The 22,698-nt window shown below is 40.3% G+C and overlaps 1 protein-coding gene across 4 annotated transcripts in view; it reads right to left on the reverse strand.

Moving 5' to 3' along the window:
* The window catches only part of Arfip1 (ADP ribosylation factor interacting protein 1), a 90,157-nt gene that overhangs the window by 11,597 nt on the left and 55,862 nt on the right, over positions 1-22,698 (reverse strand). For 3 of the 4 annotated variants that reach the window (XM_021158821.2, XM_029475197.1, XM_029475196.1), the window contains exons 4-8: positions 22,106-22,201; positions 20,630-20,742; positions 14,684-14,905; positions 10,842-10,999; positions 5,161-5,335 (exon numbers count right to left, since the gene is read on the reverse strand). In XM_021158821.2, the coding sequence (XP_021014480.1) occupies positions 5,161-5,335; positions 10,842-10,999; positions 14,684-14,905; positions 20,630-20,742; positions 22,106-22,201 (764 nt within the window). The remainder of the gene's footprint in view (positions 1-5,160; positions 5,336-10,841; positions 11,000-14,683; positions 14,906-20,629; positions 20,743-22,105; positions 22,202-22,698) is intronic. The other variant, XM_021158822.2, reaches the window with a different exon arrangement.

Consider the following 22,698-nt stretch of genomic DNA (forward strand, 5'->3'; position numbering starts at 1 on the left):
TTAAAGGTCTAAAAGGAGAAATGATGGAAGGTGAAACATTCCAAGAATCTACTTAACTCAGTCCTCACTGCTACAAACCCAGTGTTAGTTAGCAAACAACGAAGGGCACATCAGAGAGTAATATAGATTGTGTAAGTTAAAGGCACATCACGGGGAGGGAAGGCAGAAAACATAAAGTGGAACATGGGTTCTGACAAAGGGAGAATAACAAATTCAAATATGGCCATCTGTTCCTCAGACTTAGGGGATGCACACATACAGAAGTGTACAACAGTGCACACTTGTAGCAAGAGCAAACAGAGGGAAGTGAAGGGAACATGGGAAGAGAGAGCAAGCCTCCTCTCACACCAGGACCTGGTTCATGTAGCTGAGTCTGGGAGAGCGCTCAAACAAGAAAGTAAAGGCAGCACATGGTCTGTGCTCCTCAGGGCCAGAGCCTGTGTGTGTCCTCTGTGGCTAACACATCAGCGCTGTGTGTCCCAGCCCTTAAATCTGAACAAAGCACCACAGGCTCACCTCACAATCTCACTTACAAGACAATTGTTTTTACGATAAGTAAACCACCTTATGTTTTTACTTAATTTTTAACCTTTGTATTTTCTTCTAACCTAGTTATAGATGATAGTCTTTGAGCAATGTTAACTTCAAAGACAACAAAGTTGTTAGACACTCAAGATGTGCCTCTATTTCCTGACAACCCCACACCCAAGCAGTCTTACCTCTCAAGTCCCCTGCCATCCCAGGCCTGATAAAATCCAAGGGCTGTGCTCCTTTTATCTTTGACAATTACACTCCATATCTTGGCTCACTTCAGCCCTGAAATTCATTTTGTTTGTTTGAAATATGGTCTCACTCTGTAGCTCAGACTAGCCTCAGAGTATGCACTGTAGACTGACCTCAATGTATGGATCTTCTTGCCTCTCAAGTCTCAAATGCTGGAACTGTAATCTTTTGTAAATCTTTTCTTCTCCCCTGTGCTAGGGCCTAAATCCATGTTAGGCAAGCATCTACTCAAAGTCTAGGTCCTGAAATGATTTTCTGCAGTGTAATAATTAAGGGCATTAAGGGCCAGCTTTGTCAGAGTGCTGGTCCCTAAGGACAAGCCCCTCAGCTACAGGCTTCCTGTCTCTCTGCTGCCTGCCGCCCATAGACCTAACCATTCTGTTTTGCCAAAGCACAGCAAGGCCATCCTAAGAACATACTGTAAACACCTTGACTTTTAAAACAGAGCAAAGAACCTATCTTATGGCCAGCCTCACTTTTTATTTTTTTTAAGTTATAAAAAGGAGCCACAAAAAACACTAACACTAAGACTTCATAGCTTTGCCACAGGGCTGTCTGTTCCATACTCAAGGGCTTTCTGCCTTGGTTGTATCATCTATCTAGCACCTCGCTATTTGGCCTTTCATCTTAGAAGAGAGTGGATTGGGGATCTAACTCAGTTGCAGAGTGCTTGCCTAATGTGAAGTATCACCATGGAAAGCTACAAGCCAGAGAACCAGTACAAAACACCCAGCCCTACAAAGAACTACAAAGCCAGGTCCTTAAAACATCAAATTATAAACTACCACATTCAGGAATACTGTTTTTAAAGTCAACACACATTGAACAAGCATTATAAACTATAAATATTTAAAATATTTAATATTTTAAATATAAAATATTAAAAACTGCATTTTATTTTGTTAAAATTCAATTCCTAAATAGATTATTTACATCTGTGTATAAGAGAGAAATTAACCCAGCAGTAGTTTAATAGAAGAACAAAATTGACTGGAAGTTGTGAAGGAAGCAAGCTGTATGAAAGACAGTTGCTTTTATTCTCATTATTAAAAATAAAAAGGGTAAAAGTTGTTAAACCATACAACCCTGCAAAAGTTCTCTCACAGATCTAAGTCCTTTTTGTTTTGTTCTGTTGTTGTTTTTCAAGCCAAGCTTTCTTTGCACAGCTCTGGCTGCCCCACAGCTCTCTCCATAGACCACGCTGGCTTGAACTCGCAGGTGCTCCTGCCCCTGCTTCTCAGGGCTGGGATCAGGGCGCACACCACCTCAGCCTATTCCATCCTTTACATTTGCTGAGTGTGTAAATTGCAACTAACTTTCTGTTACTCCCAACATAAAAATGTTTTCAGTGCTTACAAAATAATGTTGTGATAAGATCCATCTAACTGACATTTAAAATTTAGAGATGACACCCGGGGCAACGGGGGTGGGGTGGGGGGAATCTTAGATGAAATGTCCAACAGTGGGGAGAGGGAACTTGAGGAGTCTACCTCCAGTGGTATCTGCATCTTTCTCAGTCAGCTGCTTGTTGGGCCTCTCAGAGGGCAGCACTGCTAGGCTCCTGCCTGTAAGCATACCATAGCATCAGTAATAGTGTCAAGCCTTGGAGCCTGTCCTTGAGCTGGATCCCAAGCTGGGCCCGCCATTCTTTCCCTCAGTCTCTTCTCCATTTTTGTCCCTGCTGTTCTTTCAGACAGGAACAATTCTGGGTCAGTGGTTTTAACTGTGGGATGGCAACCCCATCCCTCCACTTGATGCCCTGTCTTTCTCTTGGAGGTAGACTCTACAAGTTTCCTCTTCCCACTGTATGTTTTTTAAAGACAGGGTCTCTTCACTGAACTTGGAGCTTACTGTTCAGCTGTTGGCTGGCCAGTGACACCCCCGCCCTGCCCCAGCCCTATCCTCCTGTCTCTGCCTCACATTGCCTAGGTTGCAAATGCATGCTGTGGATCTGAACTTAGGTCCTCATACATGCAGATACGTACACCCAAGTAATGGACTGAAGTTGGGGACCCCATGGTTGAATTAGGGAAAGGCTGGAAGAAGCTGAGGAGGAGGGCAACCCCATAGGAAGACCAGCAGTCTCAACCTGGACCCCCAAGATCTCTCAGACACTGAGCCACGAACCAGCTGATATGAGGCTCCTGACACGTAGCAGAGGACTGTTTGGTCTGGCCTCAGTCAGAGAAGATGCGCCTAACCCTGGAAAGAGTTGAGGCCCCAGGGAGTTGCAAGGCCTGGTGGGGGAAGGGGGTGGGGAGATATACTCTTGGAGACAGGAGTGGGGGTAGGGAGGAGGAATGGGGTAATAACTGGACTATAAAAAAAAAAGTAATACAAAAAAATTTTTAGAAAGGACCTGGCTAGTTGCAAAGTTATCAACATTCATATTACTCTAGACCAGGGCTCTTCTAAGTACTCTATCAGTGATAATGTCAACAAATATGTAAATATTGATATAATACTATCCATCAAAATACTAAACAATGTAACTGATTAATACATCTGAGACTGAAATGAACATAATCCTGTGGACCTTAGCTAATGAACGCTTTAAAAGGCTGTGCTACTTCGATCATGTTGGGCAATCTCTCTAATAAGCTACTTAGCTTTCTTTTTTCTATCACTGTAGCTTCCAGGTGAGTATTTTCATCACAGTCTCTTTAAAAATGGAATAGTATTTCTAGACATGGTAGAACCCAAAGAAATATGTTATTCTGCAGATGTTATGGTAGCTATGGGCTTAAAGAAAACAAGAAGGTAATAATTTAATATGGCCCTTTGATGTCATGAGGGAGCATATAAATATAGTTTTCTAGAAGTAAATAAAAATAATTGCTACAGTTTAAATCTTTAATGTCCTCAAAGGACCATGTGTAAAAGGCCTGGCTGCCAGCCTATGGCACTACTGGGGATAGTAGAATCTTTAAGTGTGGCCTTAGGCCAGGCACAGGGCACACACCTGCTTAGCTAAAAACTCAGGAACAGAGCTAATCATCAATACAAGGCCAGCCCTTTTCTATCTACTAAACCCTACCTCAAAAAATAAAAACAACAGCTGGCTGTGGTGTTGTACACAGAGGCATGACAATCTCTGTGAATCTGAAGCCACCCTGGTCTACATAGCAAGTTCCAGGATAGCCAGAGCTATAATGAGCCCTTGTCTCAAAACAATAAAGCAGAATAAAAACTAAACCTACTCCCCAGAGCTGTGTCTCTAGTTGCATATGTAGCAGAGGATGGCCTAATTGGCCATCAGTGGGAGGAGAGGCCTTTAGTATTGTGAAGATCATATGCCCCAGTACAGGGGAACGCCAGGGCCAGGAAGTGGGAGTAGGTGGGTTGGGAGCAGGGCGGGGGTAGGGTATAGGGGACTTTGGGGATAGCATCTGAAATGTAAATGAAGAAAATATCTAATAAAAAAATGCCTTAAATAAATAAAAAAAAACCCAAAAAACAAAAAACTAAAAAACCTAAACCTACCACAAACAAAGGAAGAAAAACCAAAGCAGTGGGGCCTAGTAAGGAAATAGGGTCACAATGGCTGCCACAGGGTAAGCAGTTTTGTCTGACACATCCTCCTGTTGGGGTGCACCTTATTACTGAGACCTCTGCGACTGTGAGCCAACCCAACCTTTTCACTTTATAAATGGGTTGTCTCAGGTATATGCTACAGTCACAGACTGACTGCATGCCAGTTTTCAGAGGGCACCAGGAAGCAAGCATGGTTGAAGGCCTGTCAGGTTTCAGAGGAAGCAGACAGCATAGGAAGAGGAACTGTTTCCATGAAAGATCCACTCACAGGACAGAGCAACACCTAGCTGCACCATGGTTGTTCTCTCATTTACAACTACAATCTTCCACAGAAAACTAAGAAGACATGTCAAACACAGGAACAGATCCTTCACACAAAGGAAAACTCAAGGGCGGAGAACACAGCTCAGTAGTAGACCACTTACCTACCCAGCATGCCCAGGGCTTGGATTCAACCCCTAGCCCCCCACCCCCCAAAAAAAAAGAAGCACACAATAAAACCAGGACCAGCCTCTGTCTCCTAATGCTGTGATTACAGGCATGGACCACTAAACCCTCTGTTATTTAACTATTTAAAGTCCTTGTTTTCCAACTTCAATCTGAAGATCAGAGTTGAACACAAGTATTTTTTTACCCACCCAGTTGTTATATATGAGAGCATGCACGACTCAGTATGATTGATGAATCCTGTCACAGAAATTATGTATCTAAACTCAAATTAGTTATGAACCAAATTCCTTCATGCAATTGTCATGAAAAAGTTATCAGAAACAAATAATTTCTGTGAATTTAAGTGACTATTCTAAAATCCATGAAAAACTATCAGAAAGCAAATAAATTTACCTTATTTTCCTCGAGAAATTTCAATTTGACAGAAACATCACTGCGCATTTTATCATATTTTTCCTTATGTATTTGGAACAGATGCTGCGACTGCTCAATTTTTGGCAGAGTGTTTGCATCACGTGGCCCAAGGTTCAGTTCTTCCAAATCAGTGCGGTACGCATCATATTCAACTCTGAAAGAAGAGAATCAAGAATGCTTACCTGAAAGCACTGGGACAGTCAAGAGACGGACTGGAAAACAACAGTCTCATATTAACACTCACCCCGGCCCCAGTCTACATCTGATGCTTTTTAAATCAGTTTTCCCTAAAAATAAAGAGCTGTGAATATACAAAGGGGCTGGGGACCTCAGTGCTAGAATGCTTTAGAATGTGCAAGCCTCTGGCATTGTTCTCCAACACTGTAAAACGTAAGCATGTACACGTGTGTGCACGAATAGGGAGGGGCCGCTTCTTACTCTTATCTACTATTTCTGCCCTAAATTTACAATATTAATGACAAAATCTTCAACATTTAGCAACTACTTAAATTAAAAAAAAAAAGTCAACCTTAACAGATGCCAAACCAAGTTCAAAGCAGTTATCAATTCTTAATGTGAACTGGCTACTAATGATGAGACAAAGTTGGTGAAACCAGCCAACTTAGAATGCCTAGCAAAACTGCTGAAAGTCATACTGACTGTTACCAAAGCATGGCATGCATGCACTTTCAAATGTTCTCATCACTGTATTTAAATAATAAATATTAATGTCAACTTTTACCCATCACACTGAAAATACCATTGCTGCAACATGTAATGAATGTAGAAAATTGCTAATGAGCTACTTTATATTTGAAGGCTGGGCACTGACTCTTGGAAAGCCCCTGTATATTTTCTAGATCATCATATTCCAACAGATACTGGTCTTTTGTTGTATGTGTGTGTGTGTGTGTGTGTGTGTGTGTGTGTTTTTGACAGGCACATATGATAGTACAATGCTAGATGGATTGTGGTTATAGCAGCATCTAGAATGTGAAAATGACATCTCCTATAGACACTATGGCCTGGTTCTGTGAGATGCTTTGCCTTAATGATTCTAAAATTGTTACTCTATCAACCTCACTCCGTGCAGCTACACAGCACCTCTGTCATAGCCCTGTGGAAATTAACAGTACTGCTATGGAAAGCAATGACCCAGCTGCCTCAAGTATTCTGTACTCAACTGAAAGAAAACAAGTGACCTCTAATTTACTAAAAAACAATCCATGTGCTACAGCCAAAGGTCTTTATTCAGATATCAACAGGGAGATTCATATCTTCTAGTCCCAAGAATGAAGAGTATGTTAAGCAATAAACTATATTGTATACCTTAACTTGAAAAGTAATATGTCAGTCCCTCAGATTCAACCCTAGTTTGTATGTTACTTATTTTGGGGTTTTTGAGACTGTCTCTATATAGCCCTGGATGTCTTGGAATTCACTCTGAAGCCCAGGCTGGCCTTGAACTCACAGAGATTGGCCAGCTTCTGCTTCCCAAGATTTTTAAAGACTTTACTTTTTACTTTTCTCCAGACAAGGTTTCCCTGTGTTGCTTTCGCTGTCCTAAACTTACTCTAAAAAACCAGGCCGGCCTCAAAGTCCTGTTTGTTCTGCCTCCTGGATACTAGGATTAAAGGCGTGTGGCCTGTGCCTGGCATCCAAGCCCTGCTTATTTTTAACCTGTACTAAATTTAACAAACTAGATCTTTCTGGGCCGATGAGGACCACTGATTCGCTCACTGAATGGTGACCCACGCTGGCATCTTCTGTGTTTCCAGTGAGCTGAGTTCATCCTCAATGTGCTTGTGAGGACCCAATTGCAACAAAATGGCATAATGCAAACTATCCTTATAGACAGTGGGAGGGACTGGACATTTAAGAAAGCCTTTCTAAGAACAAAAATATGACACAATTAAAATTTGAAGGGTAGTAAAAGAGTATATTAGGAAATAAAATTGGTAGAATGCCTCCAAAAGAGAAAAGTGTGGGCACGGGCATAGACAGGTGAGAATTAATTCAGTATATCACAACCCAAAATTAATGCCCAGTACTGGAAGACATTTCAATCAGAATAGTAGGCAGCCTCCCGAGAGGCAGGATTTTTCCCTGTCCAATTACATTAAAATATTAGTGCAGCAGGAGGCCTGTGATTGGACAGGGAAAAGGGAGGCGGAGCTAAGAGTTGCAGAGACAGAAGAGTGTTTGAGGAGAGAGAAAAAGCCAAGATGGAGTTGGAGGGACAGGAAGAAGAACCTGAACCAGCGTGGCTTTAAATAGCCACAGGTAGTTATGATATCATAAAGGTTAGAATAACTGGGATAATTTGTCTAATCTAGGTGGGCAACTTTTATCGTTATGAATTGGTTCTGAATTTATTGTATTGATAACTTGTGAATTGAGAATTTATTGATATATAAATCTGACTTGTTAATTATAAACTTCTATAGTTTTGTTTCTACCGTGTTGCTGGGTGTTGTGCTGGCTGATTGCGGGGTGGAAGGTCGTTGGGTGCGGCTGGAGAACCAGCAAAGGGAACATGGGAGCTCTGACCCTGCCGGAGAGTTGGCGGGCAGAGAGTAGCCTGGCGGGACCTCGCTGGGAAAGAGAGTGGCCCGCAGTAGTGCAGTAAGCATGCAAATCTTTTTTAATATTTCCTGCAACACCCACAGTTCCTGATAAACAGTTGAGTGGTAAGCCAGCAAGAATAAGCAGTAAAAAGCCACTGAAGAGCTGTGATTTGCCCTGACTTCATTTGTTTAGGATAGAGAGCTGGCCCTCTAATGGTATAGAAGGGAGATGGACTGGGTAGACTAAAAAAATGTGCCAGTCTCAAGACGAAGGGGAATAAGACGCCTCAGAACTAGAACAAAGGCAGTAAGGATTTAGACAGGCATAAAGAGCCAATGGGGTAGGAAAAACTTAAACTTGGCAACAAGTTAGTTAAACCCATGGGTTTAGAGGCTAAACTACCTTTCACTCCCTTTCCTGTCTTCAGTTTACATTGCATTTTTTTGTGTTTCCATTTTTCATTTATGAATAGGAACAATAATTACTACAAAACTTCATATCCATGTGCATTATATGACTTTGGGCAATAATCAAAACCTTTAGAATGCTTAGTATTAAAAAAGGAAGAGCTAAAAGCAAGCTACAAACAAAAAAGTAGAAGCAAACTAAAGCTGGTAGGATGTCATGAGCGCAGCATTTCTTAAGATAGTAGCGCTGGCTGAGATAGATACAAAGTTCCAATAGTGACCTCGCACTCCTTAGCTTTGACACTCATTTTGTAAATGGGAAAAGCAGAACTTCCCAGCAACGCTTCTCTAAAAGCACTCAGTGCCACCCAGGGATGGGCACTCAGCCTTCCAGGCACAACTTTCACCTCAAGATTGCCAGCCTGAGCTTGTACTCTCTGGAGAACAGGTGTCCAAATCTGAAAAGGTCACAATTGCCTGCTTGTTGGTGCTGCTGTGGAGAAACACTGAATGGGCTGTTGGAGGAGGCCAGGAAGGACTTGTACACAATGCAGATGGGGTTAACAGACCACCCAGCATCCGCCTTAATTACCACTTCTAATGCTGGTCACATGGATGACCCTTGCCCTAAAAGGCACTAAATTTGTCAAACAAAAAAAGAAACTGCTACTTAAAACTTTGAAGTTTAGACACTTCTTCAATATTGTCCCTTAAGAAGCCAATGTCCAAGTATCACTATTAACCAAGCCCTCAGAGAATTGATAAGCAGAGATCAAGCCCCAAGGTAAACTTAGAGAATATGCTAGTATAATTTGAATAAAAAAGGATGCTTATGAGATGACATCATTGCCAGTTTGTCAGGCACACAAACGAGGCTGTCTGAAAGTTTCCTTTAAGTAACTATCCAAAGGTTCCAAAAAAGCCAGTATACTGTATATCCCGAGACCTGATACCACATTATCCTCTGAGGTTCTCATATAATATGTAAATGTAAATATGTAGCCCTAGCACTTAGGAGGCAAACAAGGCAAAGAATTCTTATCTTTGAATCTTCTAGACTCCTAAAAACTGGAAAAACTAAAAAAAAAAAAACAAAAAACAGATTATAGATAGATTATGACAGACAAATTTAGCAAAGATCCACACAGCAGTAAGGCAAATGAAGCCTTTATTCATATGCGTATGAATCCATGAAAAACACAATGTGAAAGAAAGGATTTACGCAGACTAACAGATCATTACTGCGGATGTTGTTGAGGGGAGTTCTAGCAGAACACTTTCAATGCTTCCAGTTCTGTTTTTCACCACCTGATTTTATGCTAATAAATAATTCAAATAAAAAGTAAGCCTTTAGCCTAAATAATCTGCAAACCAGGACCCTCCCACTTCCTACCAGACAGTCTTAGCTGTTACCGTGATCTTTACTTCTAAGCCAGTAACGATGCCACGTTAATATTAAACTGGAAATTACAAATAGCACAGAACAGGAGCACTTCTCCTTGTAATCAAAATCAAAAATTAAGTTTTCCACATACCTGAGTTTTGACCTGTATAAAGCATAGACAATACAGACCTAAGAATAAGTATCCAACTACAAAATGGTAAGATACCTGCTTTCTGAGTTCTCACAAGCACTGCCATTAGTTAGGGTCAGAGGTCAAACGTTGTGTTCTATTCCTCAAAGCTAAGACTTGGCACCATCTTCAACCATGCTATGAAAATGTAACATAAAGACAGCATCCCAAGTGTTCAGAGAACACTACCAGAAGATGAGGCTGACAACAAGCATCAATGTCGGGACACAGGGGAAATGCACGTGGAACCAAAAGTTGAAAAGGTATTACAGGTGTGGTACTTTTTAAAGAATATTTTTAGATATTTAAAGTTAGTTATTACTATACATTTTGTTTACCTAACAAAATCATGAGAGGGATATACATATAAAATAGTACATTTGGAAATCTGTATTATAAACCACCAAGATAAAGGGAAATATTTATGTATAAGGTCAAATGTGAAAACATTTAATGGCAGTTTGAACCTGGCTAAGTGAAAATCAAGAGCTGGTACAGTGGAAGCAGGGTGATGCTCACAGAGGGATGCACCAATAACAAGTTACAGGTTCACATCAGGTCAGATTCCAGAGTGTCTAGTTGGTAGGACAAGGGACGCTAGGACTGAGAATGCCTCCATTTCCCTACTGCTTAGCAAGCAAGGCTGGGGTATGACTAAGGCTCAACCGGACACCCCGAGGAGAAGTGTTGGGGGCCTTCTGAAAGTCACTTGTGAAGAAGTAGCTTCAAGCACTAGGGCACTGGGTCAGGTGCTGATAAAAACCTGAGGCTTTATTTGGCTTTGGTTCTTGCCTTCTTCAAAACCTGGCTCTCCCACTTTGTTCTTTCTGGGAACTAACCTCCAACCTGCTATTCTTTTTTGGAAAAGAGGGCATTCTCTGTGGATGTGGTTCTCTCTCCATCTCTCCATGCTCTCGGGTACTGACCCAGTCAGGAGGCTTATGTAACAAGCATCTTTGACCTTAGAGCCGCCTAACCATCTTTTTTTTTTTCTCTCCTCATACATTATTTATCTTCTCATATTGGACAATAAGTTTCTCTTGTTAGGAACCAAAAACCTTGACTAAATACAAGCCACCTGTAGAAAGGACAACATAACAGCAGTACCCACCTGGCATTTTCATACTGTTTTACAGTCATTAGCGTATCTTCAATTGTTTTATTCACCAAGGTGTTCACACTGGCAATGAAAAAGTTAATGGCTCCAAGCAGAGTCTCCCCATTTTTAGCCAGCAGCTTCTGGGTGTCTGCATTATAGCCAAATTCTTCCTGAAACAAAGACCACATCTTAGCTGCTCCACTAATCACTGGACATGACTTTGAAATCCTAAACATATTATCAATGGGAAAATGTTTGGGCTAGAAATCTAGCAACCGAAGTCTTTACTTTTTCTGCTAATCTTTAAAGGTTTACGAATCTAAATCATAGCTAGCTACATAATTACTAAAAGTTTAGCAAACCAAAATTATCATTAGCCCAGGCACACAGCTAAATCTAAATAATTTTAAAAGCTAACTTACTTTGTAATATACAGAATATTTTTGTTTCCAGATTTTGTTTCTATTACACTATAAGCACAGCTGTGTGGGAAAATACAGCAGCTTATTAATCAGAGAACTTTCAGGACCAAATTAGGTAGCAATTGGTTAAAACTTTCAGACATAAAATAGATTACATTCTTTTTTGTGTTTTGACTGAATTTCCTTAAAGTATAAATATTGACAAGACACATTTCTTTGTAAACTTATGTGGTCCAGGTGCCTTGCAAGATCAGGACTATCTGGGCACAGAGCTGAGAGGTTCACTCAACACCAGCTTCGGTTCATTCTAATAAACCATGTCTCGGCCCAGCCACCATTTCAGACAACTCCTTCGTATGTGGCAAGGACAAACTCTTCGTGCTCAGCAGCCAAAGCAGATTACTCAGGAGCACATCTGACCAAATAAAGTAATCCTAGCTTACTGTAAGATGTATCAGTCAACTTGAAGTCTCCAGTCTGTTATAAAACACTTCAATCTGGGCTACAAAAAAAGTAACAAAGTTAACTAGAAGATGAAAATTTAATATGATGCTATGCATATAATTAATTTCCAGATGATAAGTGATGTAATAATTCAGTTAAGTATTAGGAGAGTAAAATTACATTGTGCTAAAAGCATTTTTCATTTAAGAGAGGTTCATGTACTTTGTTCCCGACTCAGTTTTCCAAATGGTGTAGACTAACTACAAATGTAGAAATGTGTAAGAAGAATGCTGCACACGTGTGATCCTAACACTCAGATGGATGAAACAACAGAAGTGTTCCAAGGTCAAGCAAATTGGAGCTACAGGGCAAGACCCTGTCTCAAAACAAACAATAAACAGGGAGGCAATTATTGGTTCTATCATCATTATAGCATCTTCATAATGAGAGGTACAATGGCAGATGTTCCTGCTATTTTGTACAAGCTAGATTACATATGAAGTATAAGTAAATGCTACTGTATTTAAAATACATGGCAGAGAACACTTTCTTTAACTTCTAGAAAAATTTAAAATATTATAATTGTACTTATTTTCTCTGACATTCATTAAGAGGTAAAAGCCAAAAACTAAAAAAAAGTTTCAGCAAAAAAATAGGGAAGCTTTAAAAACTAGATTTATAGCTGGGCGTGATGACACACATCTTTGATCCAGCTCTTGTAGGCAGAGACAGGCAGGTCTCTGCAAGTTTGAAGCCAGCCTAGTCTACAGAGCTAGTTCTAAGACAACCAGAGCTACACAGAGAAACCTTGTCAATAGGTATAGGTAGGTAGATAGATTTAAAGAAAGGATTAAAAAATAAATCAAAACCAAAAACTAGACTTAATATAAGCATAACAGTTATCAACTAAGGAGTCCATATAACAGAGCATGGAACAATACCAATAGGTATGTTAACATGGATGTGGACAGGGGACAGTTATTGGCATGGGAGTGGATGAAATGTTGGGGGATAGGGACAGGAAGAAGGATGATGAAGGGGGGGCATGCACACAAGGCCTCAATCCTCCACGTACTTGGGAATACCAGGAGAGGGAGAAATAGTCTTCCCTGGGGAAAAGTGCTGCAATTGGCTATCCAAAACCAAGTGGCCTATCCCAAAAACACACGTTCAAGTAACATTACATAGACAGAGCAGGTGGTATTATGTACTTAAGGATACACACCCACACAACACACATACACATACAACACACACACAAACTGATGATCAAGAAAGGGTATATGGGACAATCTGAAGGGAGGAAAGGGAAAGACAAAATGATACAATTAAATTATAATTTTAACAAATGAGAGGGGGAAAAAAAGAACCCAGAGACTTGTGCAACAGAAAGAGACCCTGAAAATAAATCCATGCATCCAATCAAAAGCAAATTCTGTAAGTCTAATAGATCATCTAAATTTAAATTTCTGTATTTTTTTTTATTGCTCTGTATCAATGTCTGTACTAAATTTCTTATCCAAGTTTCTAGGACCAAGTAATTTTCTGCTTTAAATTATCTACTTTTTCAGGTTAGACATCTGTAGCATGAAGGATTATCTTTTGTTCCAGGCAAGAAAAACAGCCAGGCATCAATAATCACAAGACTGCAAAAGTTCTTCTCAGGGAAGCTTCCACTGGGCTTGGGATGCAGCTCGGTTGGTAGAGTGACTGCCTAGCGCTTGTCAACCGTGGGTTTGAGCTCCAGCAGTGTCTAATTGAGCTCAGTATATAATAACTGAGCACACAGATCAGTTCTAGCATTCAGAGAGCAGAGGCAGGAGGACCAGAAATTCAAAGTCATTCTTAGTTGTGTAGGGAGTTAAGACCCAGCCTCAGCTAGAGACTGTCTGAAAACAAGAATGCTCTGTTCCATATTTAAATAAATAAAAAATAAATAAATGATAGATTAAAAAAAAAGGCCTTCATTCTAAATGTCTGTCTTTAGAAATGCTAAACATATACTCTATCTGAGCTGCATCCTAGCCCAAAATCTAATTTATTTTAATAAAGACATACCTCAAGTCCACTCAAGCAAGTGACTATTTGTTCAACATATTTCAAGACTGGTAAGAGGTTTTTACAGTAAGTGCCTACTTACTCTATATCCCACCAAAGAATCAGTTACAATTCTTTGTAGGCTTGGGTATAGTGGGTAATCTTTTTCCTTCTCTCTCGCCAAGAACTGTCTCCTAGGACCTCCAGCTGACATCTGTTCCAGGTAGAAGTGGATCACTACATTGAGAGTCATCTTAAAGACTGCATGATGTAAGCCAGGCGAGCAGTGGCGTCACACGCCTTTACTCCCAGCACTCGGAAGGCAGAGTCAGGAGGTAAGAGGCAAGCACAGGGATCTCCATGAGCTCTAAGACAGCCTGGCCTACAAAGCAAGTTCCAGGACAGCCAGGGCACACAGAGAAACCCTGTCTCAAACAAAACAAGCAAACAAACAAACAAAGGAAAATAAACAAACAAACAAAAGACTGTCTGATGTAGTATCTTAAAAAGAAGTGTCCTGGGGCTGGAGAAATGGCTCAGTGGTTAAGAGCACTGACTGCCCTTCCAGAGGACATGAGTTCAATTCCCAGGAACCATGTGGTGGCTCATAGCCATCTGTGATGGGATCCGATGCCCTCTTCTGGTGTGTCTGAAGACAGCAACAGTGTACTCATAAAATAAATCTTTAAAAAAGAAAAAATATATTAAAAAAAAAACCAAAAAAACAAAAAAAGAAGAATGCCTCAAAATCTCATTACATTGGGGTTTGAGGATGTGGACCAGTGGACTAACACCAATGGTCACTGGGTTCAATGTCCAGCACCTAAACAAACACAGCAATGTCAATCTTACTAAGAGTTTAGCACATCATAAATGGAAAAAATTACCTCCGAGAATACTTCTATTAGTGCCCTTACACCCACAACCCCTAAGTTATTCTCATAATCTTACATGGAGCTCTAGAGACTTCAAACTCAGGTCAGCAAATGCATCTCCAAGCTGCTTTTGGGTATGCACCATCTGGAAAAGCTGCGTCGACAAGGTCTGAGCCAGCTTCAGAATGTTTTCATATTTTTTCTTATTATCTCTTAATATATCAATCTGAGCTTCAAGTTCAAGGTCCACAGTTCTTGAGCCACGGCCTAGTTTCTCAGATATAATTTGCCGGGTACACTAAAAGCAGAAAGATGCACTTTGTTTAGGAAGAAAAAGAGAACAATAAAACAATGCAAAATACCACACTGCACACTGCCCAGCTAGTTCCATACCTAAGAGCTAGTTACCCAGCTGAACTACTATCCCCTCCCACGACTGAGGAAATGTATTTACAGGACCGTCTAATTAATAACTATTACTAAGATAAGGATGTTCTGACATACATCTAGCTAGTTTATATATTGCCAAATGAACTATCCACATAATCATATTTCAAGTTTACTGCATTTGGATAAAGTATTTAAAGCAATGAGAATGCCTGGCAGTTTGGTAGAATAGCATGAAGACTTGTATAGAGAGAAGCAAAGACTGCCTAGATGTAACTCTCTTACTGGTTACTTTCCTAACCTTCACCTTAAATAATCTGTGCTTGTGTAGGAAGGGAGAATGAAAAGACGGAGAACAGAAAAAGAAACAATAAGATGATAACGAAGAGAGATTAGAAATTCTCCAGGTTCAGCGTAATACTTAGCTGTTATTCTATTCTGTCCCAGAAACATACTTTAAAAAAAAATGTACCTAATTTCAGAGAACAAGAAAGTAAACTTTCTAGTAATAATTTTTATGAAAATAAAAATTATATTTTATTATTCTAAGAATAACTGTATAACATATCAAGTATTCTTCATCATTAAAATAAAAAATATTCTACGAAGGTAATAAAAACCCAGAGTGGTGGCCCACTGGAAAGCTGGTAGATCAGGAGACCAAGGCCAGTCTAGGGTACATGTGACCCTATCTTAAAAAAACAATACAAATGAGCAAACAAAATACCCCAAGACAACAGTAATGAAAATAACAACAACAACAACAAAATTGGTAGTAAAAGTATTTTAACTTTTAAATATGCTGTTTATCACATCTCCCAAAGTTCCCGGATGTGGGGGATGAGGACCCAAGTGAGGACCTGAGTGATTGTGTGCACAGCCACATCAAGGACCCCAGAGCCTCAGACCCAGGGGGAAACAGCAAAGCCTTTGCCTGGGAGGGAGGCTCAGAGAACAACAAAGACAGTGTGAGCAGAAAATGTCCACCATGGTTTCCCACCCAGGATGGTCGCAGCCTGAGAGCCCAAACAGAGACTGTCTCTACTGTGATCAGCTACAACGTCCTTGATCCAGCTGTATGCCTCCTTGTTTATCTGGGGTTCAATTCCATATAAAAAACATACTGAGCTGAGGTGCTGCAGTTTCTTCATCCGAGAGCCAAGTCTACCCACCCCAGCTCTTTCTGTGTGTATGTTTACCTTGTTTTTTATTTTATTTTATTTTATTATCATTTCTTTATTACTCCAAGAAAATGATATTTAGAAGCAGACCTTTTGGCAACACATCAGATAGTCACAAACCTAAAACTAGTTGTAGAATTGACCACAGCATTCAGTTGTGCTTTCTGATTGCACAGAATCAATAACTGATTTATAATAAAAGAAACTAAATATCTTAGCCAGCCTTGGCTCAGGTCCAGGCTTACTGCCTTGTTTTCTTAAGGCTCTTGTTAGGCCGAGTTCCCAGAGCCATGGCAAAGGATGAGGGAACAGGACTAACAGCCAGTAGAAATGCTTCCAGCCAAGCCTAATGATCTGAGGTTGATCCCAAGGACCCACAATGGTGGAATGAGAGAACCAACTCCAGCAAGTTATCCTCTAACCCCCACATCTGTGTGCTACACCATGAGTATACATGCACACACACACACACAGACACACACACACACAGTCACTCTAAATAAATAAATAAATAAATAAATAAAAGTGTTTTAGGAAATAAAATCAAAATAAAAAAGTTTAACTGGAGATACTGATTTTAAGGAGAAAAATAATGACCAAAAAATGGTATCTGAATCTGTAATAAAAGGAGAGCTAGCACTTGTTCCCAGAGTTTCCCTATCAGAGACTTCCATTTTATTAGCAAACCAAAGCATAGTGCTTTCCACTACAACCCAGAAACAGAAACCTGTTGAATAAAGAAGCCAAATTCATTGGCTGAGGTTTGCAGATGGCATAAAAATGAAAATTCGTGACCATTTAAAAAAAAAACAAAACCAAAAAACCCAAAATGATGTTCACAGGCAGGTGCTGAGGTCAAGATCTAAGGAAGACATGCCTTTCATTGCCCACAACTAGGGCAGTAGAAAGAATAGGATATTGATTATGAGGCAAACTGAGATAAGTTTAGACAGATTAAATAAATATTTACATAACCTATAGGAGGTAACTACATTCTTAAGGAAAATCTAAATAATCAAAACTGAGAATACCAGTGTGTGTGCTTGCAGTATGGTAAAGAAAGTATATGGTCGTTACTCATTCCTTCAGTATTTGCTGTCTCGGAAAGTTTCTGGCATGATCCCTGAAACATTCTGAAACTCAAATGCAAAACTGAAGACTAGAATACATTACATAGCAGTTTACAAAGAGAATCTGATTTCTTTAGCCTGCTTCAGAGTCCTTGAAAATAGAGACTATTTATAATAAACTGATCAAAGTTTCCCACATAAAGAATACACTTAGTCAGGGTGTGGTGGTGCACACCTTTGATTCTAGACCTCTGAATTTAGACCTGCTGACCCCTCTACATAGCAAGTCCCACGCTACTACCAAGATCTTGTCACCCCTCCCTCACCTTCCCCAAAATCATTTAGAATGTAACAGCTTCCAAATGAAGCTAACTTGAAGAGTTGGATGGTTTAAAAAAAAATTATTAGCCGGGTGGTGGCACACGCCTTTAATCCCAGCATTCGGGAGGCAGAGGCAGGTGGATTTCTGAGTTCGAGGCCAGCCTGGTCTACAAAGTGAGTTCCAGGACAGCCAGGGCTATACAGAGAAACCCTGTCTTGAAAAACCAAATAAAAAATAAAAAATAAAAAAAAATATTGACCTATATAGATCTCCTAACTGTGGCAGGTGGATGAAATGATAAAGTACAGAGAATACCATTGGGCACCATCCTCCAGGCTCAGGAAGTGACACTATAGACTGTGCATTCTGATGATTTAAATAGCACAAAGAGCTTTGTTGTGATGACAAAATACAGACATTTAAATACAAGGAAAAGAACAATTTCACAGATTAAAGAAAGGTTACTATACAAAATACAGAAGGAAGCCTGAGAGGGCAATAAACAGAGGATATGGATGAATGCCATGAACAGATGGGGCAATACCTACAGGAAAACCAGGACGGGAAGCTGCAAGACATAGCCTTAAAGGCAGAGGTAATCAACTGTATCACGAATGCCAAAGGAAACTCCTTCAGAATTTAAAATATGACTTTAAAACAGTATTTCATATTCAGAAAAGCTGTTGGCTCTCAATGCCTGAAACAGACAATTTATTCTTTGGGGGTGGGGGCAGGGAGAGGAAGAAGAACGAGGGAGGGAAGTGAGAGAACAAATGAGAAAAGAAACGTATTTCAAAGGGGGCCAATACAGCAGACCCTGCCTCAAGGAGCAGGAAGGACAGACAGACAGACAGACAGACAAAACAGACAAACCAGAAGGAACTTGCAGTTCAGGTCTTGAACCCATCCATCACCTGAAATCAGTTTCCTTAATTTCTCTTATCTGAATAAATAGTTCGATAGGGTACCCTGTTCTATTTATTTATTTATTAGTCGGTTTTTGTTTCTTTTCCTCATCTATAATGGAAGACGACTTCGGGAAAACATTTTCTTGCTTGTTTGTTTTAAAGAATGGAGCTCAGTGTGGCATGAAAACTACACAAGCGACAGGAAGGGGAATTCCACAGCTGGCAGCACACCCTCGTGCAGCGACAAGAGCAGGGAAGGCAGACACTCAGGCAGATTCCTGGTGACACTATGGCTAGGATCTGCAGACAAAAGCAGTAAGGTAATAACAGGGAAGGTGGGTAAGGGTCATGTGGGTGCTAAAGATAACAGGATTTGCTGAGGTATGTTAATGTAACAATGACCACACCAGTCCAAGAATAACTGGCTGGTAACCCGTAACAATAGTGACAGAGTAATAAAGATAGGGACCAGAGAAAGTAAGAGAAAACCAAGGGAGAATCCATAGGATGTAATGACTGATTAGATACTAGGTTCAACAAAAGGAAGGGAGGAGGGTTCAAGTAGCAATTGTATTATGAGAGAACACAGAGGCAAGAATCATACACCCCTATCCTGGAGAACAGGGAGCAAGGACTGACAAGGATACCCCTGTGTGAGAAGAATGCTGTAGTAGGCATCGCTTTTCACAAACTACCGCCAGCATTTCTCAGGTCACATGATGACATGAACTACATAACTTTTAGAAAAACCATGTAGCAGATTTCAAAGCACCTTTATCTTATTAAGAAAACTTTGGGGGCTAGAAAGATGCCTCTGTAGCTAAGAACAATTGTTGCTCTTGCAGAGGACTCAGGTTCAATTCCAGGCATCCACATGGTAGCTCATATCCATCTATAACTCCAATTCCAGATCTGATGTTTTCTCATAACAGGCACCTGGCACACACATGCGCACATATGCACGGGCAGGAAAAGTACTCGTACACAAAAAATAAAAATATACATCTAGAAAATGAAGAAAACTTATTAAACAGTGCTGGTCTAGCACATACAAGTTCAGTGTCACATTGCAAGAAAGCTTGTATTTGTATAGAGGGCTTCATGTCATACTTTAAACCACTGAAAGAATACTCCCACTCTGCTTTACTCTTGAGAAGACACCTTAGAGGAAACTTCTGTCGGTATAATGTAAACTATTTTGACTTGCCAACCACTAGACCCATAACCAACTTAAAGCACAAGCACTGTAGCCTATGCTGCGGCCTATGCTGCTGGGGTCTCTCATCTTACATGTCCATTGACTTCCAGTGTCTGATCCCTAGTAAGATCCAAAAGTGCCAAGATAAGAAGATCTGTGCCTTGGACAGCATCAGACGTGCTGTAGATCTAAAAATGACTTACTTATTTTATTGAGCTCCTTAGGAAAATAGCCACCAATGACTCCAAAGCAATACAAATAGCCCTGCTGAACTTATAACCTGGTCCTGCCTGTACACTTAGGGATGACTACAGGAGCACAGAGTTACCAGCTTTGGAGAACTAGTGTGCCTCTCTTAATCTTCAGCTGTTATAAAATATCAAGAAAAGATCAGCTTCAGGGGCATCAGCCTGTAGTCTAGTTAACCCAGTAGGCGGAAGTTAGAGGACCCCTTGATTCCTGGAACGGCTGCCCAGACTGGCCAATACAGTGAGACCGTGTGTCTTACAAAGTAAATGAATTACCAAAAAAGGAGAGGGAATGAGTATGACCTTAGCAGTTCTATGGTTAAAGATATTCCAAGAACGTGTGTGTGTGTCTGTATAGCCCTGATTGTCCTGGAACTTACAACAATCTTCCTGCCTTGGCCTCCTAAGTGCTGGGATTACAGGCATGTGCCACTGCATGAAGGTTGGGTTTTGCTTTTTAAATATATATGTGTGTATGTGTGTGTGTGTGTATACACACACACACACACACACACACATACACACACATATATATAATCTGCCAGAATTACGTATTTTAATAGGTCTTTTTCAAATTCTTTTGTACTCAATTTTACAGTACAATTTTATTTATAAAGATAAATGATGAAACACTATGATATGAATTACATATAATGAATATGAATTACATATAAATGAGGTCACAGAAGTAATTTAAAAGTTACAAACCTTGTACGTGTTGAGACTCCATTTTCTAACAAGTTCTAACTTCTCCATTGCAGGATTTTTAATTTCATCTGCTAGAATAACTGGTCCTCCTTTTGTGTGTGTTCTTTGGCCACCTGCGTGATCATAATAAAAGACAAAAGTACAACCCAGATCAACAAAGGGCATGAGAGAAAATACGAAGCCTGGTGCTATTCAAACTGAACTACTTAGATAAAAAATGCAAAGGTTCCCCCTGTGTGACAGATTGAGCCTCCTGGAAATGCACAGGATAATTTCATAATCACTTACAAACATTTCTGTCCACTAAACAAACATATAGTTTGTTTTACTCTAAGAAACAAATTCTGCTGCAAATGTACCTAAAAAATAAGAACAAAAAAACTTAACCAAAGCAAACCAAACCAAACCAAACAACATCTGGTCTAGGAGCTTGCTTGTTCCGTTAAGTGCTTGCTACACAAGCAATAGGACTCATGTTCAAATCTCCAGCACCCATGTAGAAACCTGAATGAGGTGGTGCAGGTCGGTGACCTCAGTGCAGATGGTGGTCCCTGGAGCTCACTGATCAGCCAGCCCAGCTGATTTGATAAGCTACAGGCTTAGTGACAGACACTGGCCTCAAAGTCAAGAGACTAGTGGTAAAAGACAACCAAGGCTGACCTACACATGCACACATGTGTGCATGGGAACAAACACCAGGACTCAGGGTGAGTATGCATTTTCTTCTCCCACTTACTCCAACAGCCAAATTATCCTTTGCCACACACCTAAGAATCAGAGCACTGCCAAAAACCCAACCAACCAACCAACCAACCAACCAACCAACCAAAAAACCCCCAAAAAAACAAAACAAAACCCCACAAAACCATGTAAGAATTTATAAAAAGTCTCATAAAAATAAAGCATTAATGCCATACAAAAAAGAACTGTGTAGTTTGTTTTTTCCGTTTCTTTTTGTTTCAAGTTTTGATTTTAAGAGTATCCTTACATGGCCCAAGTCAGCCTTGTCAGTGCTGACGTTACAGGCATGTACTACTAAATCCAGCTGATTTTTGTTGCAATCTACAATCTATCTGTATGCTGAGACTGATAGGAATACACTTGTCCCATTCTCAATACTATAACTGTCCAAGCTCCCTTTCTGTTTGTAAAGAGGGCAGAGCTGCAAAGCTGAGAAGAAAGAATCAAATAGGTAGAGCTATACCAACCAGAGGAAAGAAAGAATGGATTAAAACAAATTATATTTTATTATGCTTTTAACCTTTAAAAGAATTAAATTTCAGATTTGAGATACAACCTAATTGTGTTGAAAAGGTAGGCAATGGCTAGAAAAGTGATTTATTTCTCTTATTCCTAGAGAAAGCAGCAGCAGCAGCAGCAGCAGCAGCAGCCACAAGAGCACATGCCTACATACACAGAGCGAGAATCATGAAACTGAGGTAGGCTGGCTTCAGCGGGAGGACAAACAGTGGGTACCTGAAGGGACAGTCAGATCACTTGCTTGCTGGGGCAGCTTACTAGCTGCCACCCTGCTGGGAGACAGCACACATGGCAAAGGTGGTGCTGAGGAACCTGGAAAGGCAGACATTGAACTGTGAAAATCCACTTCCTCCTCCACACAGGGGACAGTGTGGTCAAACACGGCGATTAAGATTACAATGAATGCGCTTGCTTCTTGGCAGGCAAGGACTGATAGTAAGATGCTATAGACCTTACTAAGTTCTATATAAACTTTCCACTAGCCTATCAAGACCTAACAAAGCACCTCACTCTATAAAAGAATTGGTAAAATCATATCTAAAGTTTCCCTGGAGTCTGTTACTTTCAACACCAAGACATATGAAAGTCCTAGAGTTCAATGACTTGTAGTTTAGGTATATATCTCATAACTTCCCAGGCTTTTTATGAAGAAAAAGGCTTAAGTGTAGAAAGGAATACTAAACCATTTTTAATCCTTCTTATAAAAATGATGCCATATGCAGGGATCCATCCCATAATCAGCTTCCAAACGCTGACACCATTGCATACACTAGCAAGATTTTGCTGAAAGGACCCAGATATGGCTGTCT

The sequence above is a fragment of the Mus caroli genome, chromosome 3, assembly GCF_900094665.2.
Source record: "Mus caroli chromosome 3, CAROLI_EIJ_v1.1, whole genome shotgun sequence".
NCBI classification, from domain to species: Eukaryota; Metazoa; Chordata; class Mammalia; order Rodentia; family Muridae; genus Mus; species Mus caroli.